Genomic DNA, 26,923 nt, shown 5'->3' on the forward strand with positions numbered 1-26,923 from the left:
TGACTGCTCTCTATATTGTATGGTAGCCATTAACACTGGGGTTCCACTAGTTCTCTATTCTTCCAGATAAGATTTTGCAGATCAGTTTGAAATACTTAATCTCGTAAAATGGCCTGAACTACTGTATTGATAAGTGTGGGGCACAGTAGATGTTTGAACGTTGCTCTGCAGTCATCAAAACAAAAAGGTATCACATAAGGGAGAAGATTAAACAATAATTACTCTTTGGCATATGTTTTTCTCTGCATGAAGAGCAACTTATCAAATCAGAGTACAGGCCTATTTCTGGCACAAATATAAGGAACAAATAGCATTACCTATATGATTGACCTAGTTTCTTAAGAATAAGTGGGATTTATAACAGTTTACTAAATGTTATGCAAAATATATGTTTATATAGCACTTTATTTTAATAGATTAATGAAGTGTATCATTAATAAATTTACTTTTAGACTATATTTTAATGTAGGATTCAATGAAATATATTAGTGGTTCAATTAATAGTGGTTCATGTTTAACATGGATTAAATACATATAGGTTAATTCTTTCTAAAACCTTTGCATTCAGTGACAATGTCTGCATTCAAACTATGAAATATAGGCAATGGAAACAAGCACTAAATTACTTGACTCAGCAGAGTACTGTTACTAGAAAAGCATTTTAAAGACTTTTAAAAGGGATACCTTTTTTACATTCACTTCAAATAGCTTTGAGTAGAACAACAATAAAACTGAACACCTCTATGTGTCTTTTCACATAGTACATTTAGATTTTATTCCGCATATTCAACATTGGCTAACTTCCAGATTTAGCCTTGAAAAGACACAAGAACCTCGAGGGTGAATGATTAGTCTTTAACTATGATGGTAGTTTTAGCAATTTAGAAGGCTTTTCTGGAAGAGAGCAAACATCCAGAATATTAAGGGCAATATTGATTTGAGTGAAACTTTTGAAAGCAACTAGAAAATTTGGCCTATTTAATACCTTCCGACTGGCATTCACTGTGTATGCCTGCTGGTATTATACTGCATTTTGATAGCCAAGCCAATCATCAGACTAAAAGGGTGACAGTTTTCCATATGCTTCCCTTCATACTGAGACCAAATTACAAAAGGCTATTGAATAAGCACTTTCCTCAGGGATATTTATCTGTAGGATATAAAAGATGGAGGCAGAAAATAGGAAAAAACAAGGAAATAAGTCTCTGCATAGAATGTTTCCCTTATGTATTTGATAAAACATGGAATGTTGAAACTAATTAGGAAATGATATTTTGTAGATGTCTGTCTTTCAAAGAATAAACAATAAAACTTCTAATGCTCCAAATCATTTTAAAAAACATGTAGTCCTTGACATGTGGCCATTTGTTCAGCGAACATTCAAAGTTAGGACAGCGCTGAATGAATGGTAGTTATTACTAGTCTTCAGACTTTTGGCCATCTCAGCATCCCTGTGGTCACATCATCGCTAACTGGGTGCTAGGCAACCTGTTCAAACGATTGGTTGCCAAGCACCCTGAGATCATCTAATTACTATTTTCAAGCTTCCATGCTAGTTTCTACAGAAAGTCAAAGTGGAAGCCAGCAAAGAAGGTTGCAAGTTAGTGAGTAAGTCTAGCCTGAACTCAACCCATGCTAACCACTTGGGTACCCTCATTCATCCTGCCTGTGCTGCACCTTTCGCACAAACCCTTACTCTCCCCAACCTATAGCTCTCATGCACCAACCTCCCAACTTGCATGATGCCTTACCTGCCTTCAGGCCTGGGACTTGCAATTTCCTGCCTCTTTCCCGGTGATTTTGGTTATGGGAAGCCATTGTATGTCAATGACAACAAGAACTACAGGGATTGAGATTGCTAAGTGATGTGGCCAGACTACAACCGCATTACTTAGTGACGGAAATTCTGGTCCCAATTGCCATCATAGGCAACTCGAGGGCTACCTGTATTTTCTCTATACGCTATTCATACGGGTATAACTACACATCTTTAAATAACATCATAAGATACTGATTGTGTGATGTACAACCCAGAATATGTTATATTTGAATGATCCCACAGACCTACTGTAGCTCAAATATGTATCATTTCAAAGGAATTTATCTTCTTTTATAGCTGACTCTTTTTAAAGATTCACAAAGTTCACTGAGCCACCCATGTAAATATTTTACATTATTTAGATATGCTTAAATTCTATTTTGTAGCTTATGAGAATTATAACCACACTGTTAAGTAGAGTTATTAAAATACAACAAAAATATCAAAGTAAGTTCATGCAGTAGACATATACCCCTTGAACCACATCAGTAATTTCGCTCTTTTACAGTGTGTTTTTATTTGTTCAAGATTAGTTTCGCTTCATTGAGAAACACAATATTATCTATTAAATATTACATTTTAATACAGTTTGCAAACATGCTTAACTAGATCATAGGTGTGGGTAAAGTACAGGATGCAAACTCTAAGCTGGAGTCACTTGATTGACCCAATTAAGCAAGAAATATTAAAATCCGATCTGGTCTTGTTTGGGGCTAAACTAATTTTCCTGATCTATCAACTCTCACAATATTATGTGAACTACTTGCCAGAGGGTAAACTGCCTTGCCATTGTCCTTCATTGGGATGAAATCTTCCAGATGCCTACAAAACTGGCTTCTCCGCATTTTGTCTGTGATCATTTTGCTATTCACAGCCAGAAGCAGTTAAAACGGGAAAGAAATGGGTAGGATGACGCATAATTGCACCAGCCCTGAAGGTACCACCATAGAAGGAAAGCTTGGAAAGCGAGTCCTTTGCCATAATTGAGAATCATGGCTGCTGAATGATTGACAAGCTCATCTGAGATCATGTGATGCCACAAAGTGTGTCAACTGACTGAGAGTGGAGATAAATTGTGTCATGCAGACAAGTGTTTTACATTCCATTTGTTTTAAGGCAAAAATGTTTGAAGCACCTTTTCAATTTTCCAGTTGAAACCATTGGGCTTAAAAGCACTAAACATTTAATAGGAGCTTGAAAATGATATATAATTTCTTTGGTAAGAGATGATATAATAAAGGAACCATAACACTAATCTATACCATAACACCATTGACCTGGGTCTCATTTTGAAATAATTCAGATTTAATGAACAAAATATACCAAGTCCAAGTTTTATCTGAATTTCAAGCAGCAATGGTCTTTGCCTAAAATAGGGGTGTCAAACTTGCATTGTCACGTGATGTATTGTGACTTTTGTCCGCTAAACTAGGCATGGGTGTGGCCAGTGAAACGCATCCGGCCCACAGGCTGCGAGTTTGATAGCCCTGGCCTAAAACAATGAAGTGAATCTGTTTTTTGGCAAATTCACTCAAAGTTTGCTGCTTCTCTTCAAAAATGGGTATTTACAATTTTATCAGTAAAGTATTTTTACCAATATTTATTTTATTTTGATTTATTTATTCCTTTTCTCACCACCCATACGCTTCTTTCATATGTTCTCTCATACGTGAACATGTACAACATTTAATGGACACTCGGCTTTAATAGGCATTGATTTAATCAAGAGTTATATTTTATGTAAACTTCAAAAAGAAATCATTTTCCATGATATATTTTAAACATCAAGCAAAAGAAATAAGAAAATATGTTTTGGACAAGGAAGACAAATAACTCTCTGTACTTGCAAACAACTGCACATAGTTCTTGACTTACAGCCACAATTGAGGTCAAAATTTCTGTTTCTAAGTGAAGCAGTTGTTAAGTGAATTTTGTCCAATTTCCGACTTTTCTTGTCAGAGCTAAGTGAATCACTACAGTTGTTAAGTTAGTAACACAGATTTTAAGTGAATCTGGCTTCCGCATTGACTTGCTTGTCAGAAGGTCGCAAAACATGATCACATGACCCCAAGACATTGCAGCTGTCATAAATATGAGTCCGTGCCAAGAGTTCTGAATTTTGATCACGTAATCATGGGGATGCAGCAATGGTTGTAAGTGTGAAAAACGATCTTAAGTCATTTTTTTCAGTGCCATTGTAACTTAAAACGGTCATTAAACAAACTATTGCAAGTTGAGCACTACCTGGATGAATATGGTGTGGATATTAAATTTTAAAAGAACATTTTGTGAAGTATCTAACTACATTTACATTTTTTTTCTGTACGTGGGGGGCGGGAAGTTTCAACGTGATATGTAGGCTTATCATTGGTATACCATACAAAATATTTATACTGTATATTAAATGGTGTTAGCTGTACAATAATGGGCAAATTCAGAAAAAATGGCAATTCTATATACTATTTATATTCATATACAATACACTAAATATACTTTACACAGTAGTTTTCCTTCTCATTGGTAGCTAGTAATAGGAACTGAGTCACAGATGTAATAATATTTCACAATAAAAAAAATGTTCTTGAACAGGAAAAAGTTATCATAGCATTCTGACCATCTACCTTTCTGTTTAAAACCATCTGTTTTAAAAAATGCTATCCCCTTTATATTGAGAACCTTACTATTAAAATGTGATTCTTGGTCTTGGGATGCCACTGTACAACTCCCTTCTCAGGGGCATTGGGAGAAAAAAGAAGTTTCTTTTGTGTTGATTTACGTTTCAAATTGTATTCTTTAACCGTATCAACTGTACCAATAAAACCAGTAAAAATGTATTCACTAAAAATAAATTATTATTATTATTATAACAAACTATTACCTGAAGTTCTCTCAGGTTCTATAATACTTGAGGATAAAAGGCTTAGTTTATGATTAAAAGATACAGAATACACCTGCTTTGGCTTTATTATGGCTCCTGATGGGAAGACTTTTGCGCTGTTCTTTTCAGATTGACCCAGGCACTCTGCCAATATGTCTTTAAAATACTGAACTTCTTTTTTCTTTAATTACCCACTCTGCTTGAGGATTGGCACGGTACACATCCAGCATATACGCATCTGGATCCAAACAATGCTCCCCTGAAAGAAACATCAGCTGTTAAAAAAATTAACCTTTAAAAAATTCCTTACATTTAGGATTACGCAAAGCATTTTAGGACCAGTGAAGTATCCCTTCTTGGAGTATTAAAGCAGCCACCCTTTTTGGAGAACTCATGTAATGCTTGGCCTTGGTGTTCAAAATACGATGTCTTGAGAATCTTGAGAAATATATATGACAATTCTATACACTGACTGTGTAAAAGTTAGTATGTAGACAGACAATGATGCAGTTGCCAACAGAGAGGACAGATTCTCTGACCTTCTATCTTAAGACTGAGTGGCTAGCTGGCCCATTGCCTTTCATCTTGAAAAATAATTTAATTCTAAACTAAAAAAACAAAACAATTATGATGAGTGTTTTTTCAGATTACATCATGTTCTAAAATCACTTAGTAAATCCATTTACTTCCTCTGAGATGCTCTAATTTACAGTATTGAAATAAGCATTTGGTACATGGCACTTATGCAGAAAACAATTAAGACTTGCAGAACATCCATCTTAGTGGGGTCCCATATTCATATCTTGCTTTATAAAGATAAATGGATTAGGTACTAAAAGAAATTGGAGCAACACTATGTAGCCCTATCATACTTGCTGCACATTCTACTTGGCTGGACTGACAACGGTAGCATCAAGGACATAGTTGCTATTACTGAGATTTAAATAAGGACTTACCTATATTTCCTCCAATTTCAAATAAACTTTGGATTGGCATTTTCAATTCTTCTGATGATCCAGATCTAAGAATAGAAAAATAAAGCATTCTAGTAGCAAAGAGGTAGGTTTCTGATTAAGTCTGGAATTAAACCTCTCGCTATGTTGTCTGGGGCTAATGTTTACTGGATCCTAAAAGCGTCTGGAAAGAATTTACATCAGTGGTGAAATCCAATTTTTTTTACTACTGGTTCCGTGGGCATGGCTTGGTGGGTATGGTGTGGTGAGGCTTGGTGGGCGTGGCAGGGGAAGGATATTGTAAAATCTCCATTCCCACCCCACTCCAGGGAAGGATACTGCAAAATTCCCATTCCCTCCCCATTCCTGGGGGAAGGATATTGCAAAATCTCCATTCCCACCCCACTCTGGGGCCAGCCAGAGGTGGTATTTGCCAATTTTCCGAACTACTCAAAATTTCCGCTTCTGGTTTAGTTTAGTTTAGTTTTAGTTTATTTGATTTGTATACCGCCCTACTCCCGAAGGACTCAGGGCGGTGAACAGCCAACAATAAAATACATAAATACACAAAATTTAAAAACCCGATAAAATCAAATTAAATTATTTGGCCCAGACAAATTAAAATACCCCAATAATTTAAAAACAGATTAAAATTTACATATTTAAAAAGGGAAGAGATTAGGCCAAGCCCGCTTGATGGAATAAAAAGGTCTTCACAGCACAGCGGAAGGAGCACAGATCCGGGATCCTCCGTATCTCCGGGGGGAGCTCATTCCAGATGGTAGGTGCCCCCACAGAGAAGGCTCTCCCCCTAGGGGCCGCCAGTCGACACTGTTTGGCTGACGGCACCCGGAGAAGTCCCTCTCTATGAGAGCGTACTGGCCGGTGGGAGGCTATTGGTGGTAGTAGGCGGTCCCGTAAATAACCAGGCCCTAAGCCATGAAGCGCTTTAAAGGTGGTAACCAAAACCTTGAAGTGCACCCGGAAGACCACCGGGAGCCAGTGTAGCTCGCGCAGGAGAGGTGTTACATGGGAGCACCATGTCGCTCCCATTACCACCCGCGCGGCCGCACTCTGCGCCAGTTGGAGCCTCCGGGTGCTCCTCAAGGGGAGCCCCATGTAGAGAGCATTACAATAGTCCAGGCGGGAGGTGACGAGGGCATGAGTGACCGTGCGTAACGAGTCCCGATCCAGAAAGGGACGCAACTGGCGAATCAGGCGAACCTGATTAAAAAATCCTCCCGGTCACGGCCGTCAAGTGCTCTTCTAAAGACAGCCGTGAATTCAGGAGGACGTCCAAGTTGCGAGCCCTCTCCGTGGGGGCCAATGATTCGCCCCCAATAGTCAGTGATGGCGTCAACTGACTATATCGAGACGTCGGAAACCACAGCCACTCGGTCTTGGATGGGTTGAGCCTGAGCCTGTTCCTCCCCATCCAGATCCGTACAGCCTCCAGGCACCGGGACATCACTTCAAGGGCATCATTGGGGTGATCCGGGGTGGAGATGTACAGCTGGGTGTCATCAGCGTACTGATGGTATTCCACCCCGAAACCATGGATGATCTCGCCCAGCGGCTTCACATAAATGTTGAACAGGAGAGGCGAGAGGACCGACCCTTGCGGCACCCCACATATGAGGGGCCTCGGGGTTGACCTCTGTCCCCCTGTCAACACAGACTGCGACCGGTCAGAGAGAAAGGAGGAGAACCACCGCAACACAGTGCCTCCCACCCCTAACTCTTCCAACCGGTGCAGCATGATACCATGGTCGATGGTATCAAAAGCCGCTGAGAGATCTAACAGGACCAGGACAGAGGAGCACCCCCTGTCCCGAGCCCTCCAGAGATCATCAACCAACGCGACCAATGCCGTTTCCGTGCTGTACCCGGGCCTGAAGCCCGACTGGAACGGATTCAGATACGTCGTTTCATCCAGGTGCTGGGGGAGCTGTTGCGCAACCACACTCTCAACAACCTTCGCCACAAAACGAAGGTTGGAGACCGGACGATAATTTACCAACATTGCCGGGTCCAGGGAAGGCTTCTTGAGGAGAGGCCTCACCACCGCCTCTTTCAAGGTGTCAGGAAAGACACCCTCACCCAGCGTAGCATTTATAATCCCCTGGAACCAGCCTCGTGTCACCTCCCGAAAAGCCAGCACTAACCAGGAGGGACACGGGTCCAATAAACAAGTGGTCACGTTCAGTCTACCCAGAATCCTGTCCACGTCCTCAGGGTCACAGGATCAAACTCATCCCAGATAACATTCTCAAGACCTGCCCCAGTCCCTCCCCCTGAGACTATCCAGTCGGAGTCCAGATCTTCCTGAATCTGAGCGATTTTGTCATACAGATATTGAACAAAATCCTCGGCTCTACCCTCCAAACTGCTCAAAATTTCGGCTACCGGCTCTCCAGAACCTGTCAGAACCTGCTGGCTATCACCCCTGATTTACATCTATTATTTTTGTACAGAACCATTTAATCAAATTAACTATTTTGCAATTGTAGTGCTTCTATATAAAATGGAATTGCTGCTACAAATTTAACTTGAAGTCTTCTGTGAAGAATCAACAATATACTGTACCTAGCTTCATTCTATTTATTTCATAATCTGATTGATTTACAGACCTCCCAACTCCATCACGATTCTGGATAGCTACATTTTACAATTAGAATGAAATTCTGTGATAATTTCTGTCAAGCATTTCTGGTGGAGTGAATGTAACATTATGCAAATTCTAGCTGTACATTTTTCTTCAAGATTCCCTACATTAAATTAGATTCTCAGTAAATAAATGCAATTGTTTGGCACACATATTGAAAATATGCACCTTTCTCTTTAATTACAAATTACAAAGAACTGTAGGACATACTGGAAGTCTTTCTACACTGGCAGAGGAGATACCATAGATTTTGTATCAAAAGAAGGCTCAACTTTCAGCACTCTTCTGCCAATGGAACACTAGCAGGTGCAGTGATTTATGGACCCAAATCCCTGGTAATATATGTTTGAATGGAGGGAAATTATGCTAGCTTTAGAACTTGTAAACTTATCCAGCTGTCATTAAAAGTAGGAAGCAATGGACAGTGGAGGAAAAAAAGTGAAGTTGTAAAGCCATAAAAAGAAGCCATATGAAAATTGTCTACCTGCTGTCTTGTCTGTGAACACCTAATGGGACTTTGCAAGTGGTATTTTAAGAACCATGGGTTTTCTCTTAATTACTCTGCCTGTTGAGAGGAAATGCTGTTCAGAGGGCGAGCACAAAGCTAGTTTTTTTAGCTGAGCCAGAGAAACTATAATTAAAACCAGCTTGTTGTAATTTTTAGATTCATTCATTTTAATATGAGCAATTTGTGGGGGGGAAAACACTGGTGAATGGGTCTCATTTGTGTAACACTTGGCTTCAGCTGATATTAGAGCAATTCATTTTTTGTTTCCCTTTTGTTTCTTGGCTCAGAGCTCAGTTCCTAAAGTTAGTAAACTTGGAAATTATGACTTGAACAAGTGAATGAACAGTAGATTAATGCTCTGGCAGAGCAATCACATGGATGCTTTCCATTAATAATGACCCATCTTAGCCTCGCATATTAACTAGAGTCAAATACAAGCTCAAGCTTTCTTTACTTCTTAAACAAGGTAAAGGCTACTTGAACAACGAACCTTGAATCTGGGCTATTCGTCCATTGTTCTGCTTTTACTTGCCTGTTTTCACAATAGAATCGTGCCACAATATCTTTGGCTTTTGTTTGATTATTTGGTTGAATTGCCATAGAAACTTTTGAATGCAGTGGAGCATGGACTCTTATCACACCTTCAGGTATATCAGACTACAAAAAAAGGAACAAACAATAATTTAGCAAAACCACTGCGGTATTTAATATATATTATAGTATGATTGTAAATCACTATGCTATACTGAATTGCATTTTCATGCTCCTTTTCCTTATGGCAACTTTCTCTCCTGTACAAAGCCAATCCTGGTCTAGATACTTTCAGAAAAGACCAACTCTGAGAAAAAGGCTGCAAAGGAAGAGGTAAAACAGCAAAGGCAGAGCATTTTCACTTCAGAGCATTTTCACACAGCATTTTCACACTTCCAGGGTTTTACGGGGACAGCTACTGTACATCTTAAAAACATACATGAGATTTTTTTTTTGAGATGCAGAGGACACAAGTGGGTGAAAAAATCTCTTCTCTGTCTCTGAATCTCTGCCACTATTGCTAAATTTCTTACCGTTCAAAGATTACCTACAAGAATGGTTGAGATTTAAATTAAAGCATAGGTTTTTTTCAAAAAAAAAAAAGTCACAAAAAGTGTTTAAAAATGCACTCTCAATAAACCCTAACCTGAAATCAACTTTGTCAAATAATTATGTATCAGTCTGCAAAACTCCCCCACCCCATCCCACTGGCTGTATTTCTGTAGTGTCACATAAAAAGGGAAGGTGAAAGGATTCTGAAACCAAGCTAAAGAAAGGATTCAAAAGAAGTCTAAATCAAGGGAAGCAGTCCAAGTGAATGTAAACCTAGGAGGAGGATCTAAGAGAACTCAGCATGGCCGGATGGGGATGGCCCCATCGCCATGGCCAAGTCCCCTCTGCCAACTCATTGCCACCAGGTCATTGCAGGACAACTCAACATGGGCAATTCACTGTGGGGACAACTTGCTTCTGGCACCCAGATGGAGAGACAGAGGAGTGCAAATGAGGCAGGCAAGTGAGTGAGCGGATGGACAGAATGCACGGCTGTGGCAGCAGTAAGGAAGGGTGGAAACCTACATACCCAGAGAATTTTCTCCACAGTGATTTGCCCATGTTGAGTTGTCTTGCAATGATCTGGCAGCAGTGAGTTTGCAGAGGAGACTTGGCAATGGCGAGGAGGCCATCCCCAGCTGGCCGGATTGAGTTGTCCCATTTTGCCTAGGAGGACTATAGCAAGTGTACTTTTTGCTTGCAAGTGGGCTTTTGAATAATCCTTTTGTGTTTGCAACTGTAGGCAAAATGAAGAGACCTAATCAAGAAAATTTTAGGATTTGTACTATAGGTATTATATTACAGTGTTATTGCAAGCTCTGATACTGAAGCAAGGGCATAACAACACAGTAAATTATAATAAATGCAAGGGAGAATTGGTTTATATAACTATAAGGGTATCATTCAGAGTTTAGGGAGATTCTTTGAAATGCAACAGCTTTACATACAAGATGTCCAAGACTATGCTATATATGTACACATTTTAATTTGGGATCTCAATAATTGTGCATGTGCTTGAACTATCTTTGACCAACTATCTTTGTCATTATATATATAACTTTGAGACTGTTGCTCTTGCTCATCTGAATGTAAGAGACTAGTGATCACAGGTTAACAACTAACTTTAGAAATTGCTGGATCTTTTCCAATTGTATATTGACCAAATGGTACTGTTTATTGACCATTTACACAGTGTGCTAAAACCATATGTAAACAGCACAGCACAGATTCACTGTGAACAGTATTCCTGAATAAGATAGGAAGTCTCCTGTCCCCCAAAGTATTATTACTCTACTCACATAATGTAATGGCATATGAAATAAATTATCCATTTAATGAGAATTTCAATTGTAATTTGATGGCATAAAAAGACAGTAATTTTATTATTGCAGTTAATACTAAAGTAAATTGCTGGTTGAAAAGGTAGTTGCAAACACAATTTGACTGGCCTTACACTAGGTGCCTACAGATGGCCAATTCTTTTTTTGAAAAGTATCAAATTAAAATAATTTAATTTGTAATACTTGCTTCCAGTCCTTAAAACAATTAGTGCCACTGAAAGAAAAGAACAACTATTTAACAGTTTATTTCCTCTTTCTGGGCATGCATAATTTAAAAGTTCTGAAAACTAACATTTATGCTAAATTCACAAACATTTAGCTTACTGATCCAAGCACTATCAGTTTCATCTTTTATGATGGATAGAAATATTTTCTGTCAATTGGCACACCAGATTTAAAGCCTTGCTGTAAATTTGGTCATAAATTCTAGACTTATCATCTATGAAATCTTCATTCATAAACAGGGAGAATCCATCCACTGGAGCTGCCTAAATAGTGCATGGCAAATAGCTATTTCACTTATAGCAGAATACTGTACCTGTCTCCTGAAAAATAAACTCCAATAACAAATGAAATTCTTAAGTACAGAGGCATTGCTTAAAAAAAGAAAAAAGGAAAATATTTACAGACCCCTCACATCCTGGACATAAACTGTTTCAACTCCTACCCTCAAAATGACGCTATAGAGCACTGCACACCTGAACAACTAGACACAAGAACAGTTTTTTCCCGAACGCCATCACTCTGCTAAACAAATAATTCCCTCAACACTGTCAAACTATTTACTAAGTCTGCACTACTATTAATCTTCTCATCGTTCCCACAACCCATCTCCTTCCACTTATGACTGTATGACTGTAACTTTGTTGCTTGCATCCTTACGATTTATATTGATATTGTTTCCTGATTACTTATTTGTACCCTATGATTATCATTAAGTGTTGAACCTTATGATTCTTGACAAACGTATCTTTTCTTTTTTGTACACTGAGAGCGTATGCACCAAGACAAATTCCTTTGTGTCCAATCACACTTGGCCAATAAAAAATTCTATTCTATTCTATTCTATTCTATTCTATTCTATTCTATTCTATTCTATTCTATTCTATTCTATTCTATTCTATTCTATTCTATTCTATTCTATTCTAAAAAGCCAACCCCTTAAAAGGCAACCACTGGATTAACTGCTCTGTCTTTAGTTAAGTTTTATTCTTTAAGTAAAACTAATATAGATAGAATTAGCACTTCTAAATAAATAACTGTATGTGCAAATATAAAACTTTGGCACCTAGGCAATTGTAATCCATAGCACTTAGATTCATTCTACAAAGACTAGTTAAGCTCCTCTGGATCCCATTATATTATTTCATTTATTTTATTGCACATTATTTGGAATCTATGCTGATTTGTTTAAGAAAATTTATTTATTTTCTTAATAAAATAACAACCTCTGTTTTTTCTGGTCTCTCCCGGTCCATAGTTTTCCTTCTCAATAGTTTTCTTACACCCTTGTCAAACATGAGCTGCTTTTTCATATTGTTCATTGCTGCCTCGTTCATCTTTCTCACTTGAGTAATTAGAAATGTTGGGACCTACATATAAAAATAAAAGGAAGATAAGTTTACATGACAAATAGTTTTCTGAGTTTCATCAGAATAATAAAGGTAAAAAGTAAGGTTAAGATGGGCAGCAAATGAATGAATGAATGAATGAATGAATAAATGAATGAATGAATGAATAAATGAACAAATAGCAATAGGACCAGTCGCTTTCTTACAGCTCTAGAACGGAGACACTTCTGAAAAATCTTGTTAAGAAAACTGCAAGGAGTTGTCCAGGAAGTCTCCAAGAATCGGACACAAGTGAAGGAGGTAAAAAAATAATTCTATAGCTCCAGAACCACCATTTTACAAGTACTTTCATAGGATGAAAACATATATGGTTTCTTATCTTGGTGCCTGCTCTTTTCATGGCTACACGAATCAGATTTTATTTGCGTCTACACCATTCACAAATACTGTCATGGACCGAAAAGTATGAAAACAACAATACAGGAATCGGTGAATTATAAATGTGGTATTATTTAATCAGCACTCCTTATAGATTCTTGTAACTTCTAAATACATGGAAAAAGCTTACTACTAGTGCTTGGGAAGGCATGACTTTATTGCTGCTGAATAAGCACTTAATTTAAACATAAATATCAGCTTTATCTTGCAAGGCAGCTACCTTTAAAGGTAAAGATAAAGGTTCCTCTCGCACATATGTGCTAGTTGTTCCTGACTCTAGGGGGCAGTGCTCATCTCCGTTTCAAAGCCGAAGAGCCAGCGTTGTCTGAAGACATCTCCATGGTCATGTTTAGCATGACTAAACAGTAAAGGCCACAGAACACTGTTACCTTCCCACCAAAGGTGGTCCTTATTTTTCTACTTGCATTTTTTACGTGCTTTCGAACTGCTAGGTTGGCAGAAGCTGGGACAAGTAACAGCTGGCAGAAGCTGGGACAAGTAACTCACCCCATTACGCGGCATTAGGGATTTGAACCACTGAACCGTTGACCTTCTGATCAACAAGCTCAGTGTCTTAGTCACTGAGCTAGCTTTACATGGGTATAATTTCTAGATATTTTAAGACCCAGACAAAGGGAAGATCTCTGCAAGAAAAATGGCAATACTATTTAACAGTAAAATTGAAATCATTGCTTACCATCCATAGGATATCTTGGTATTTAATCAAAAGCCTTACAACATGAGCAGTGGTGGCCGCTGCTAGCATCTCTTCTTGATTGGCATGTTTGCCTTTGTAGATGAAGAGGTTTGGGGCAACAATCATGGAGACATTCCATAAAGTCATTTTATTTTTATTTTCATTAGCAACTACCTTCTTCAAAAACTGTAGAAGGGCCTAAATAAAAATCAATAAAATCACTGATATTTATTGATAAACACTGCTGTTGATTTCATTTTGTAAAAAAAAAAAAAAAGAATTATTTCCATGGATTTAAATAACGCTGGACTATATTTCCCAAAAAACAACTAAAGCTTATATAATAGTATAACACTATGTATTTGAAATATTTTAATTCTGCCAATTTAAAATCAAATTGAAGAAATTATACGACAGATTGTCCTTTATCTATCAATGTGTGGACTCATCTCATAAGGCGATCGAAGTTATAATTATAATTGTACAAATTGCACGTTTGTTGTACAAATTATTCCATTTGGTGTATATATGCCAGTACCAAGGATTACCTACCAAGTAACCAAGTGTGAATCACCCAATATCCTATATGATTGTCATTCAATTTAATAAGTCCATTTGATTTGAAAAACTGAAGTTTCACTCAGCCTCATTAAGTACATTTATAAAGGATTTTTCCTGAGAATTCAGAGAAAAGGTTTGGAGCTCCATAAATCATAGATACAACTCTGCTAGTCTTTTCACTTCAAAAAGAGCTTTATGTAGAAATGAGCTGGGAGTTGTGGAAGCTGGGAGGTTCCAGGCTGAGGAAATTCCCTAAGGACAAGAAAGTGGCAGGTTTGTTGAAGGCTTGGGGGAATTTTATTTATTGCATTTATTATTGGATCACGGGAACATGATCAAATATAGATTAATGTCAAGCCCTATTGAACAAATGCCTACCTTGGCTGCATCGCGACTAGCATCGGGAAGAAGCATGATCAGCAAATGCAAAGCTTGAAGCTGCAGTTTGATTTTGGAGATTTCTAAGAATGAAAGATCAGAAAAAGTCTGTAAAACAACTGAAGTGGGCTACCTGGTAGGAATCTAGCATGACATATGAAGCTATGGCTTTCAATGAATGTCATAGGTAAGGATTAAAGATACTTGTCAAATAGGAACATAAATCAAACAAGAAGTAAACTTCATTCACTATTCCTTCCTCAGTAGCTTTAAGGAATAGGACAGAAAGGGAAACACTGGTTTTAAGCTGTGGCAGAGATGTACAATGGCAATGATATATAGCTTTTCATTTTCTTAGTTGAAAAGCTGTTACTAAAATTATCCTCACTGAATGGGTTTAATTCTATTTAGGCATGTAGAGATTCTATTAATTCATAATTTATTGATAAATTCCCAAATGTCTGAAATAGAGCCTGAACAATCTATGTCAGATTTGTGCTATTCCTGAGTTCTAAAGTCATTAGACCTGACATTTGAAGTGGTATCTGATCATTCTTGTGTTTCTTTTTTGATGTTGATTCCCTAATCAATTTAACTTTAAAAATTTTAGGTTCAGATTATGTTAAATATATTTTGTAATCAATTAAGTGAAAATTTTGACAGCGCAAAGTGAAGTATTGGATATCAATAACTTATCAAATAAATCCCAGGAATGCCCTAAGGGCATGTGTAAAATTTTCTTAGAAAATAAAATGGTGAAGATAGTTGGGGAAAAAAAGCAGAGAGTAACCTTGGTGGTTAGAAAAAGTATGGAGCATTCTCATTAGTTTACTTTTTCAGATATTGTGCCAATTGAAAAGTACTGTATATGTAGGATGATTATTTTCTATGGGCATTAGACGCATTCTACATTCCAAGTTTGCCTTCTGGCTTCCTGCAGGAAGCCTACAGCTCTTACAATTTGTTGGATCTACTGTGTAATCTGCCTTTAAAAATTGGCAATACGCTGCATGCTTTCTAATGCCCCACTAAGAGCACTATTTTTAGTCTTAGCTAAACTCTGTTCTATTATTAACAATGTTAGAATTGAATGTGTTAATAGCTCTAGCCTGTCCACATGCTGGCACAAGTCTTAATTATTTTGCCATTCTTGCCTGGGAGGAAAATAAATAAAGAAAAACAGACAAGATTGTTTTGATGGCATCAGATAAATAGTCTATTCAGATTGGGACATTCTTCTGGAGCCAAAAAAAATAAAAATAAAAAAATCAACAAGATTGCATTGGTATATATATTTTTTTTGATATTGTTAATCCTTCTTCCAGAATGGTCTAATTTGTATTTCATTTTCTTGATGTTTTCACTAACCTTTGGATTATTGTAGTGATAATAAAAAAGTCACAACCCACAACAAAAACATTTGATAAAGCAATGATTAAGAAAATATTATTTTGTAGTTCCTCACATTCTACAGATTCATATTCAAGATTAGGAGGTTTTTTCACACCTGAAATTGAGTATGGATTTACTTCTTAATTTCTATGCAGTTTGGGTATTTTTTTTTTCATTTATTTATTTAGTCAGTCTCAAGTGCGCAGCATTATATAATATGGAAAACATCTGCTTGGGCTATTAAAATACTATATCCTTCACAAGGAAGCCTTGTCTTTCGGGATTCATTCTCTGCATAGCTGATATTATCTGGGTCACAAACAGGCCATTTTTCATTATCGCTTGCCAATCAGTTCTTTGATGTCTGAAAAACCATAATTTTTAGTTCAAAGGACAAGTCCTCTGTATAACATAATACATCTCTGTCTTGATAGCTGAAAATAGTACATTTCAATACTTTAGCTTTCTAAAAGCAGAGTGGCTCTGTCATGTCTTAGAGCAGATTTAAATCTTGCCTGCACATGCAAAAGGTGCAAGGATAAGAAAAGAGTCTAGAAATTAATCCCATAATAAAGTGACACTTTTCCTCTTTCTAATTTTTTTTAAAAAACCTGAAATTACAGAGTCAGCAACCTGTAATACCCCAGATATTACTAAATACCTTCAAGCAGTTCTATTCATTAGCTATGCTTCCTAGAATTTATTCTTGAATAAGATGTAAAACAAAACTGGTTACCTAATTCAGTTACTGACCATGGAAAATAAAGCCCTGACACTAAACTATTGCTATTGTTACTGAAGGCTTTGGAATATGCAGTAGGGTTGCATTTTCTCAATTATTGTAATTTAATTACTGATTGGGTTGATTAAATGTATAGCGGTCCGGCCTGTAATTTTCTAATAATTCTATCATATATACCAGTTCCACCTATTTCAATTTCAATTTCAAATCTTTATTGTCAGTGCACAACATATGTACAATGAGATTGGTTGAGCTCACTCAGTGCACACACCCCAACACAATACAACTCACAGTGTAGACAGAAAATCCCTAACCCAATAAATCATATTAACAAAACACCCAGTCCTATTACACCAGTGTGAACAAGTTACACATTGGCCCTGCAGTCCATCATACTGCGTAATTATGACGTTATTTCTCATTCAGGAATCTGACAGCCCACGGATAAAAACTGTTCTTCAGCCTGTTTGTGCATCTGGCTATATTTCTATATCTCCTTTCCGATGGTAGGATGATAAAAAAGTGGTGACCAGGGTGAGAGCCGTTCCCCACCCACCCCCACCCCCACCCCCACCCCTCATTCTCTTCATTTTGAAGCTAGGTCAGTTTAAGTGGCTATGAAAGAGTCTATTCTAAATAACAGTAACCCTATTAAAAGCAATAACAACAATAAGCTTTTAAATGAATCCTGAGGCACCTTACACTGAAGAGTGGTAGATGTATGCTCTCCTTATAGCCTCTTAAGAAAAAAGACCATGACTAATGCCTGCAGAGCTATTTCCAAGATCCCAAAATTAGATTAGGCACAAAGTACTCATGTAAAACACCACTACAATCTGGAAACTATTTTGGAGAATACATAAAAACCTCAATTTACTTTTCACTGATGGGAAAACCATATTTCCTATAGGGAAATGACAATCCAACCTGAACATAATTTTGCAGTTGGTTGAAAAACCTTAACTGAAGCATTGTAAAATTCTCTCTGCTAAAATCCAGACAGAACCACAAAAAGCTGTCTCTGTTAAATCTACTTCTTGCCCATTGAATGAATCTAAAGCAAGACGTCTTTCATTCATTGTCAATACATTTGATTTCTATTTCCTAAGGAAATACCTTTGTATCTGTCTCTATTAAAATCCATTATGTTATTTACAGCCCATTTATTTAACCTGTCAAATTCAATTTGAATTCTACTTAATGATAAATCCTTAAGGAACCATAGTTAAAACACTGTTTAAGAAGTATTTTTTGAGACCACTTAATTGTTGTGACACCCATGGTATAACTTTCTTGCTATGCCATGTATCATAAGTTACTTCATCATATGCTTTACTCTAAATCACTTTGAGGTACCTGCAGGGCCTGCCTTAGGAGGCAGAGATAACAATGATTGCAAAGCCTATTAGTTCTGAAGTACTTTAAAGCCTATGAAGGACTTTGAACTCTCCTAATTCAATATACTAGTTGGAAGCAGGATCCATGTCCCTTCATTGGAGCTGTCTCAATGGGCTGATTTAATCAAAACGTCATCAGTTTGAAAAATTCCTTCACGTTTTTACAGTCCTAGGATAATTTATCACTCGCCATCAGTTTATATGAAAGTACTGAACCATATTAGCCGAGGATTTGTAAATGGCATAGAAACAACATTGTCTTTCTAACCCAAAGTAAAGGGGGTATAAGGGGATTGGTTGGCATCAATTCCCAGCAGTTCATTTTAATCCTGTGATACAGACTATCCTGACTCAACCAATTATATCACTGATATCACTGGCAGTTTTGCCTTTGGCAGGGATTCTATATCCTGCATGGATGAAAGTATAAAAAGTAGCTAAGGGACAAGACATTACAATAATAAACAACATGGAACTGTCTCCCAGAAGATCCTCTTTCAACAGTCCAAAAAGTGTGTTTTTTATTAAAGGGGATAATGCCACAGACATTATATGAAATAGCATAACATTTCTGTCTGTAAAAGATGAACTGGAGTCATGAAAAATTAACTGTTTTTAGATGATCAGTAAAAATCCTTTAAAAATTCACAGAAATATCTTTCAACAAAGCTGGACTTTATATAATCAGATCTATAATCCTCCCTAAAAACCACCTATTAGTGCTATACTGTGCATGTTTTAAAAGTACAATTTCATTTAATTATTTTAATTAAAAATAATTTGAGCTTAAAACATTCTTCAGAGTTAAAAAGGAGTTGTTCCCACTATACCAGAAGTGTTTTAAGGCTAAAGCTGCTCTGCTTTTATTATGAAACAGGGATTTTGAGCTGAAAATGTGGCTATTTCAAGCTTGAAATATTCTCAGCGTGATAGAGCCTGATATAAACGCAAAGTAGTATTTCAAACAAAATGAAGTTCAAAATATAATTTAATTTTTGCTTGGCCAAAATTCATTGACTTTAGTTAGCATTACACAATTTTTCTTTCTTCATTCCATACAAATTAAATTGTAATTGTAATTAAAATAAAATTATATTTTATTAAAACAAAAAGGGGAAAAGAAAACCACACAGAATTCCATAAAATTATACCACAATTATCTAAAAATATGAATGGAAACAATTAATTTTTCATTACAAAATAATTCACACTGATTGAAATACAGCAGTTCAGTATGGCTTCTCCCATTTGCTTAGCTATGGTATTATCAAGGTGAAATGTATCATTTCAGCTCTGCCCATCATTAGCCCTTGGAATGTCATAACTTACAATAGCACTGGCAATCGCTGAAATTATACAATGTGAACTGGAAATAAAATGATCTATTTTTACTGAACAGGATAGAAAACAAAATATTGATAACAGGGTGCATTCTTGTGTACTGATATTATCATATTGAAGTTGAGGTATTTTACATTTGAAAGGTATTCTTTGCTCTCTTGCTTCTAAAAAATAAATGGGCACATTATTTCTCTTCATGTTGCTCCAATGGCTTCTTCCAGTGCTTTCTATGGAGTATTGGAAAATGCTGTCAGAGACTTCTACTCATGTGCAGGTGTAGAAACTGTAGGTGGTGTTGGAATGACATAAAACAGCCCAGTGAGATGAGTTCTTTCACTTTTGTGTTTTGACAAGTGAAGAGCATTGCTTTACATCATTCTATCACTATTGTCACGTTGCCTAGGTCTAGCAGCATTGGGCCACTAAACTGCAAGTCCAGCTCAAATTATGCCTTGGTTATACACTGAGGCAAGTCATTTTGTGGTTTGTTTACTTTTGGCTTATCATGATAAGAAAGAATGTCCTTTGCACATAATAATAATAATAATAATAATTTTATTTCTATACTGCCCTTCTCCCGAAGGACTCAGGGCGGTGTACAGCCTAATTAAAAACAGAATAAACATCAATTTAAAATAATTTAAAAATATTAAATAAATTTGGCTTAATTTAAAACCCCAAAAATTTAAAACATCCAATTTAAAATTATATTGCTAACCCAGCCTGGCGGAACAATAGGGTCTTGAGTATTCCACATGACTGTGGAATAATGAGATGTACATAACTTAAATGATATATTTTACAATACTGTAGATTTGTCACGGAGACTAAGTTCTTTCTATTAATAAACTGCTTATACATTTTTCAAGTTATAAATATTATGAACATGGTCTGTATTTTGAAAGAGTAACATCTAGACCTGAGAGATGGTACCTATTGATACAGCCAAAAATTTCACTTTTCACTTTTCTCTCTTCATTTTCCCCTTTATTATATGGCACGCATGGCATATTCTATCCAACTATCCAGACTAGGTACCTGAGCAGCAGGAGGCAATCTCACAGATTTAATAGAAGTAAATCAGAAATGCACATGTCCCCTGGGAAAAGCAATAGGAGTTATGTGTATTGACGTGGAGTTGCAGCTGACATGGAGTGAGGTGGATGAATTTGCTGAAATTAAAAAATATACTACAGTGCTTAATTTTTTTAATAAAAACAATTCGTCTGTGAAACACTGAGTCCTCCCTACTTACTTTCTACTAATGTGATAAAAGCAGGCAAATATTCCACAGGGAAGAGAGGACTTGGTAGTTCTCGTACAAACATCTTCAGCAGTCCTGCGGCATCATTGTTGCGTACTTGATCCCAGTCAAAAGTATCTTCATCAAATTTTGTTTCAATTTCTTGGCGAAGACTCTACAGGATAAGCAAATGTGACTAATGTTAAACATGACCACTGATAAAAGAAATTGTATTATATTTTATTGTTTTGAAACAACTCGATTAGACAGAATACAGTATTTATCAATGAAGTTATTATTAAATTAATATAATTACTTAATATAAAATTAATACATTTTATTAATTTATTATTTATCATATAATTTATAAAGTATATATAGTTTGCTCCTGGATTAAGTATAACACTTTTAAACCATTTTATATAGTTTGAATATCAATATCAAACATATGTAATAATACAAATAATACTCAATTCAATTAGACTAAGCTGTACTTTGATTATACGTAGACTCGAGACTTTGCAATTTAGCATTGAGCAGTGCAGTAGAATAATGAAATAGTCTTTTTTCTCACAGTATTTTCTAATTCTGAAGTAGCTATCACAAGAAATTTTAAGTTAAGCAGAGAAATCCCACTGACAAAGGAGAAGATGATATAGCACAGGCAAAAATAAAATCTGCTCTATGTCTGCATTTTGGTGGATAACTCCCATGACAAATCCTTGTTGTTCTGGTAATGTTCATGAAGCAAGTAATATAAAAGATAATAAAGATATTTGAACTAATGGTTTACATATCACTCTAAAATAGATTATTTATCTTCTTAAGTTTGTAACCCCACACAATATCTAGATAGCTTTGCGCATTTCTTGCCTGCACTGAAACATGGCCCAGCTGGCACCAACCTTTTATAGATACAAGTAGAAATTAAAGAACACAGAAGATTCTTTGAGACTTTATTCAGCTGCTACATTCAAAGAATAATTTTAAATCAGAACCACATGTATTTTCTTTAAGAAATGGGAATGCTTTCAAATGGGAATGTCAACATAATAAACAATGGCTTTGAATGGTTAAATCTGGATCAGCTTTAAAAATGTCCTTTTTCTGTTTCCACTTTTTGGCTAACATTAAATGATTCAATAACTGAAATTAAAAGCATTACATTTTCATTTTTGCTAGGGATTTTTGGCTTTTCTTCTAATACAGGGAAGTCTGACCTAGTAAAAACATATCACGGTGGCTCAGAAGACAAATAAAGAAAACAAATAAGGCAGTTTATAAACTGTATGAAATCTAATGCTGATAGTATTGTTCTTGCTGCAATATATAATAATTGGAACAGATAAAGCATTGAATGTTTAGGAAATGACCAGCTGAAAAAAAAATCCAAGCTAAAGATTCAAGATACTTCAGATTAATATGGAAAGGTGTTTCTAATGGATTTATTTTTTAGTTGTAGTCAGATTTCTCAGAGCTGTATCCAGCCTCTCTTCAATGCAGAATGCATAGCATTCACCTCATCTGTTTCTCTTCACAACAGCCCTGCGAGAAAGTCACCCATTGAGTTTCCATGGCTGGAGGTGAATTTGAACTTGGTCTTCCTTCTCCTAGCATAACACCACATGGCTTCTTACTGGTAATATCAGCTATTGTGTAGTGAGCTTCAGTAGGCAAGAAGCAGACTAGCATAGCTACAACAATATTTATTGACTCAAAACTGGAACTGAGGAACATCAGCAAAATTAGCTCTTTATCAGTAGGAAATCTGATACATGCACCAAAGAACTGATAAACTAGAATTATGTTATCTGAAACTATGGTAATGTAATAGGGCTATTCACTCTTGGGTTTTATGGATGCTTCTAAAAGAAAAAGATAGAGAAGACGACTTCCTTACAAGTAGCATCAGCTTATAATTTATTTTGAATAATCTCTCCCATAGTAATGGAATTTTGTGTTCTTTGAATTATACATTTGTTCTCTTGCATAAATTGAATATAATTGGCAAGGCTGACAGAGGCCTCCAAACAGAAGGTCTTGGTAAGATATCTTCTGAGGAGATTTTGTTTAGGTGGAAGAACTGTTCTGTCTAGTCTCTTTCTGCCTCTGTTTTTGCCTCTCTCTTTCTCTCCTTCACATCTACTCTTTGCTGCATCACTTCAGCATGTTTATTTAATATTTAAAAGAGATGATATCACCCATCTTCAGGAAAGCTTGATGGGTGGGATAATGCATTATGCAGCAAAACAGTACACCAGATCTAGGTCAAAGATGCAAACATACATACATAATCTTAAGTATTTTTCCCAGTTTTAAACAGTGAGCTAAAGCAAGCAGATGATAACTGTCATGGTTAATAACACTATAGCAGCAAATATAGCAGCAAATACTATAAAGATTTAACAAAATTATCAGACCCAATTCACTTTGTAAAAGATATTGAAATGCTACAATGTGTCTATACCTACAAAGATCATAATATCACGGTATTGTCTGTGACAATCTATGGAAGTAAAAATTGAAATTTGAAGAAGTAGGATAGGAAGATTATTGACATTGGAACTCTGATATTGGAAAAAATTCCTGAAAATAATATGACCAGTCAAGAAAAAAAAAAATGAAATGAAAAATTTAAATCCAGAATTCTCACTAGAGGTACAAATGAACAAGCTCAAGTTGTCATCCTTCGGATATCTTATACCTGTGATGGCGAACCTGTGGCATGTGTAGCCATATTAGTGGGCATGCCAGCTCAGCTCTGAGGTGCATGCGTGCCGACTAGCTGATTTTCGGGCCTTTTGGGCCCATCAGAAGTAGGGAAACAGGCTGTTTCCTGCCTCCAGAGGGCCTGGGGGGTGGGGATGGGTGGGTGGGAAGGCCCATTTTTCTTTCTCACCTGGCTCCAGATCCTCTCTATGCATCTGGGGAGGGCGAAAACAGCCTTTCCCACCCTCTCGGAAGCCCTCCGGAGGCCCAGAATGGCCCATTTCCCAACTTCCTAGAGACTCTGCAGGCTGGGGACAGCAAAAAACATCACTTCCTGTCCAACCGGAAGTTGGGAAACGGGCCGTTTTATGCCTCCGGAGGGCCTCTGAGGGGGTGGGGAAGGCTGTTTTCACCCTCCCCAGGCACATAGAGAGGATCTGGAGCCAGGTGAGAAAGAAAAATGGGCCTTCTGGGCCATTATGTGACAGGAGCAGGGGGGAAGAGGGAATCATGTGTGCATGTGTGGGGTGGGGCGCATAGAATTATGGGTGTGGGCACATGCACGCACAAACCTCCCCCGCCCCCCACCTCCTGGCATGCGATGGCAAAAAGGTTAAAGACCTAGTTCTCTGGAAAAAATTCTAACTCTGGGAAAGGCAGAAGGAAAGAGAAAAGGGAATGACCAACAACAAGGTGAATTGACTCAGTTATAGTGATAATAGGTGACCATTGAAAGGTCTGAAAGACCTGGTTAGGAACATAACATTATGAGAAAAGCTATGTGGTTACTAAAAGTCAATAATTATTTGCAGATCTGCAGAAATAGGATGCTGGACAGAATATACAGTACCTATTTGCCACACTTCATTAATTTCCCTGTTGTTTTTACTCAGCATATTTAATACTCAATATGGGTATGGGATGAAAGCCAGTTTGGTATAGTGGCTAAAACATAAGGCTAGAAACCAGGAGGCCTTCTTGGGCACAGAGTCAGCGATGCGAACTTGATCCAATCACTTTCTCTCAGCCCTAGGAAGGAGGCAATTGAAAAATCACTTCTCAAAAACCTTGCCAAGAAAACTGCAGGGACTTGTCCAGACAGTCTCTGAGAATTGAACATGCCTAAACAAAAGAAAAGAAAAAGAAAAAGAAGGGGGCGGGGCTCTAAGGGATTGTTTGGAGTCAATGCAGAAAGGTTGCTTTGGGATGTACAAAGTCAGTTGCATGGGGTAACCATAGGACCAGTTTACCACTGCTTTATAAAATTGCAGGGTGCTAATGAATTCCTCTTGCATGCATCTTTGGATTCAATTTCAAAGATGCATGCAAGAGGAATTCATTAGCACCCTGCAATTTTATAAAGCAGTGGTAAACAGAACTTGCCCATAAATGATTTTCTCCCTACATCAATATCAAAAGTCTTTAATTCTGAAAGAAAAAACTGATTACCTTCACTCTGCAAGCAGATCCAGGCACTCGAAGAATACCTTCTGTTTCCAGACCAGTTTCCTCAAGTTTGAGCAATAGCTATGTCATAATAAACAAAGTACTTTTATGCAATTTTTTAGTGCAGAGATTTTTTTAAATATAGAAAGAGACATTTTTACAACAATTGGCTCCTGTGAACGTAAAACATTATGCCTAACCAAAATAATCTGTGTGATTAAGTAAACAGAACGAGTCCAAATCCCTAAGTGGCTTTTTTTTATTAGTTTTTCAATTCTGTCTACTGAGTGAGAAACTTAAAGATAACAGATATCCTGAACTTTTGCCCAAACCAAAATTTAACAAGAAATTAAAACTTTCTATTGAAGAAATTGTTAGGGCTCTTTAAGAAATAAAATAGTATTATGTTCTTCTAGATAATAATAATAGCAATCACTCATCATTAAATTCTAATGTTATTCTTAGTAAGAAAATACAAGCCAAATATAATCAAGAGATAAAACAATTGTTCCTATTTTTATCATTTAATGAAGAGTCAGCAAACTGAACTTTTGTACTCAGTGGTGACTATGTTATCTTTTCTAGAGCAGGGCCTCCGATTGGAATCTTCTAGAACAGGGCTGTCATACTCCCAGCCACATCCATCCATGGGCTGGATGCGTCACACTCTGGCCACACCCACACCTGGTTTAGCGAAGAGGGGAAAAGTCCCGAAATGTCATGTGATGACACCGTGACAATATGAGTTTGACACCCCTGTTCTAGAAGGACTAGAATGTAAGTCCCAGAATTCCTAGCTATTCTGTGAACAAACTATTGGAATTCTTGGAGTTATGATCCAAAATACATCTGGAGGCTTCAGGTTGAGGAAACACAATATGCACAGTGATCTATGAGAGGAATGATTTTACCTGAAGTTATATCTTTCTGACTCAAAACATAAGCAGAAATAATCTTGTCAACTGCCCTGAAACTATAAGATTAATGACTATTATTCCTTATATGTGCAGTGGTGATTTAGATTAAGCTCTTTAAAATAGTACTCACTTTTTGAAAAATGAGGGGGACTTTAATTCCTGGAAACTTCTTTTGATCATTTTCCAAGAGTACTGCTAATGGAACTCCAAAAAGACCATTTTCTTAAAGAAAAATAATTTTAAATAAGAGACTTCAGCTAAGTAACATTTTGCTGGTTACTAAAAACTTAAATATATAATGTCATAACATTGTTTGTAACTACCTCGCCTTTTCATCCTTTCTGTCCGGTTCCTTTTCAACTCTATTCCTAAAGCATCGTAGACAGCAGTTAATTCAATCAGTGAGAGATAACGAATTTTCTTCATGTCCTCAGGAGACAAATCTCCAACTTCAGTTAATCCAAGTCGACTTTTCCTAATTGTATATTTCTGTAATAGATTTTAAATAATTATTTAACATTAAAACATTATTAAGTATGCATGCATGCATATAGTACTTCATGCTTAAGTGTATTTTTTTAAAAAAATGCAAGTGAATCAAATTATAAATCATTCTCTTAAGAAGAGTGCTGAATACAATCCTCAGTCTATAGATGGCATAGTTAGTTTCTCTTTATGTTGTAGGGATTTAGGGGAAAATATTAAACAAACTGTATCTGAATTCTTGCGTTGTTAAGTGCAAATATAGAAGACTTACAAGAAGCATGGAACCTGTTCGCTCTCCCATCCAAACTCATTTAGAATTGTTTTTTATTTCTGAATAATTATGCATAAGATTAGACTAA

At 36.7% G+C, this 26,923-nt stretch overlaps 1 protein-coding gene across 4 annotated transcripts in view; it reads right to left on the reverse strand.

The window, feature by feature from the left end:
* Positions 1-2,319: 2,319 nt before the first annotated feature.
* Positions 2,320-26,923, reverse strand: part of ARHGAP28 (Rho GTPase activating protein 28) — a 74,030-nt gene continuing 49,426 nt past the window's right edge. The window contains exons 6-16 of one of the 4 annotated variants that reach the window (XM_087890428.1): positions 26,402-26,567; positions 26,209-26,300; positions 25,165-25,242; positions 21,019-21,181; positions 14,892-14,974; positions 13,953-14,150; positions 12,695-12,838; positions 10,436-10,642; positions 9,356-9,480; positions 5,654-5,718; positions 2,320-4,956 (exon numbers count right to left, since the gene is read on the reverse strand). In XM_087890428.1, the coding sequence (XP_087746554.1) occupies positions 4,856-4,956; positions 5,654-5,718; positions 9,356-9,480; positions 10,436-10,642; positions 12,695-12,838; positions 13,953-14,150; positions 14,892-14,974; positions 21,019-21,181; positions 25,165-25,242; positions 26,209-26,300; positions 26,402-26,567 (1,422 nt within the window). In that variant the 3' untranslated portion in view covers positions 2,320-4,855. Of the gene's footprint in view, positions 4,957-5,653; positions 5,719-9,313; positions 9,481-10,435; positions 10,643-12,694; positions 12,839-13,952; positions 14,151-14,891; positions 14,975-21,018; positions 21,182-25,164; positions 25,243-26,208; positions 26,301-26,401; positions 26,568-26,923 lie in introns of all 4 variants that reach the window. The other 3 variants (XM_087890427.1, XM_034429511.3, XM_034429510.3) reach the window with 3 other exon arrangements.

This window comes from Pantherophis guttatus, chromosome 3, assembly GCF_059756535.1.
Source record: "Pantherophis guttatus breed Tessera chromosome 3, ASM5975653v1, whole genome shotgun sequence".
Lineage (NCBI taxonomy): Eukaryota > Metazoa > Chordata > Lepidosauria > Squamata > Colubridae > Pantherophis > Pantherophis guttatus.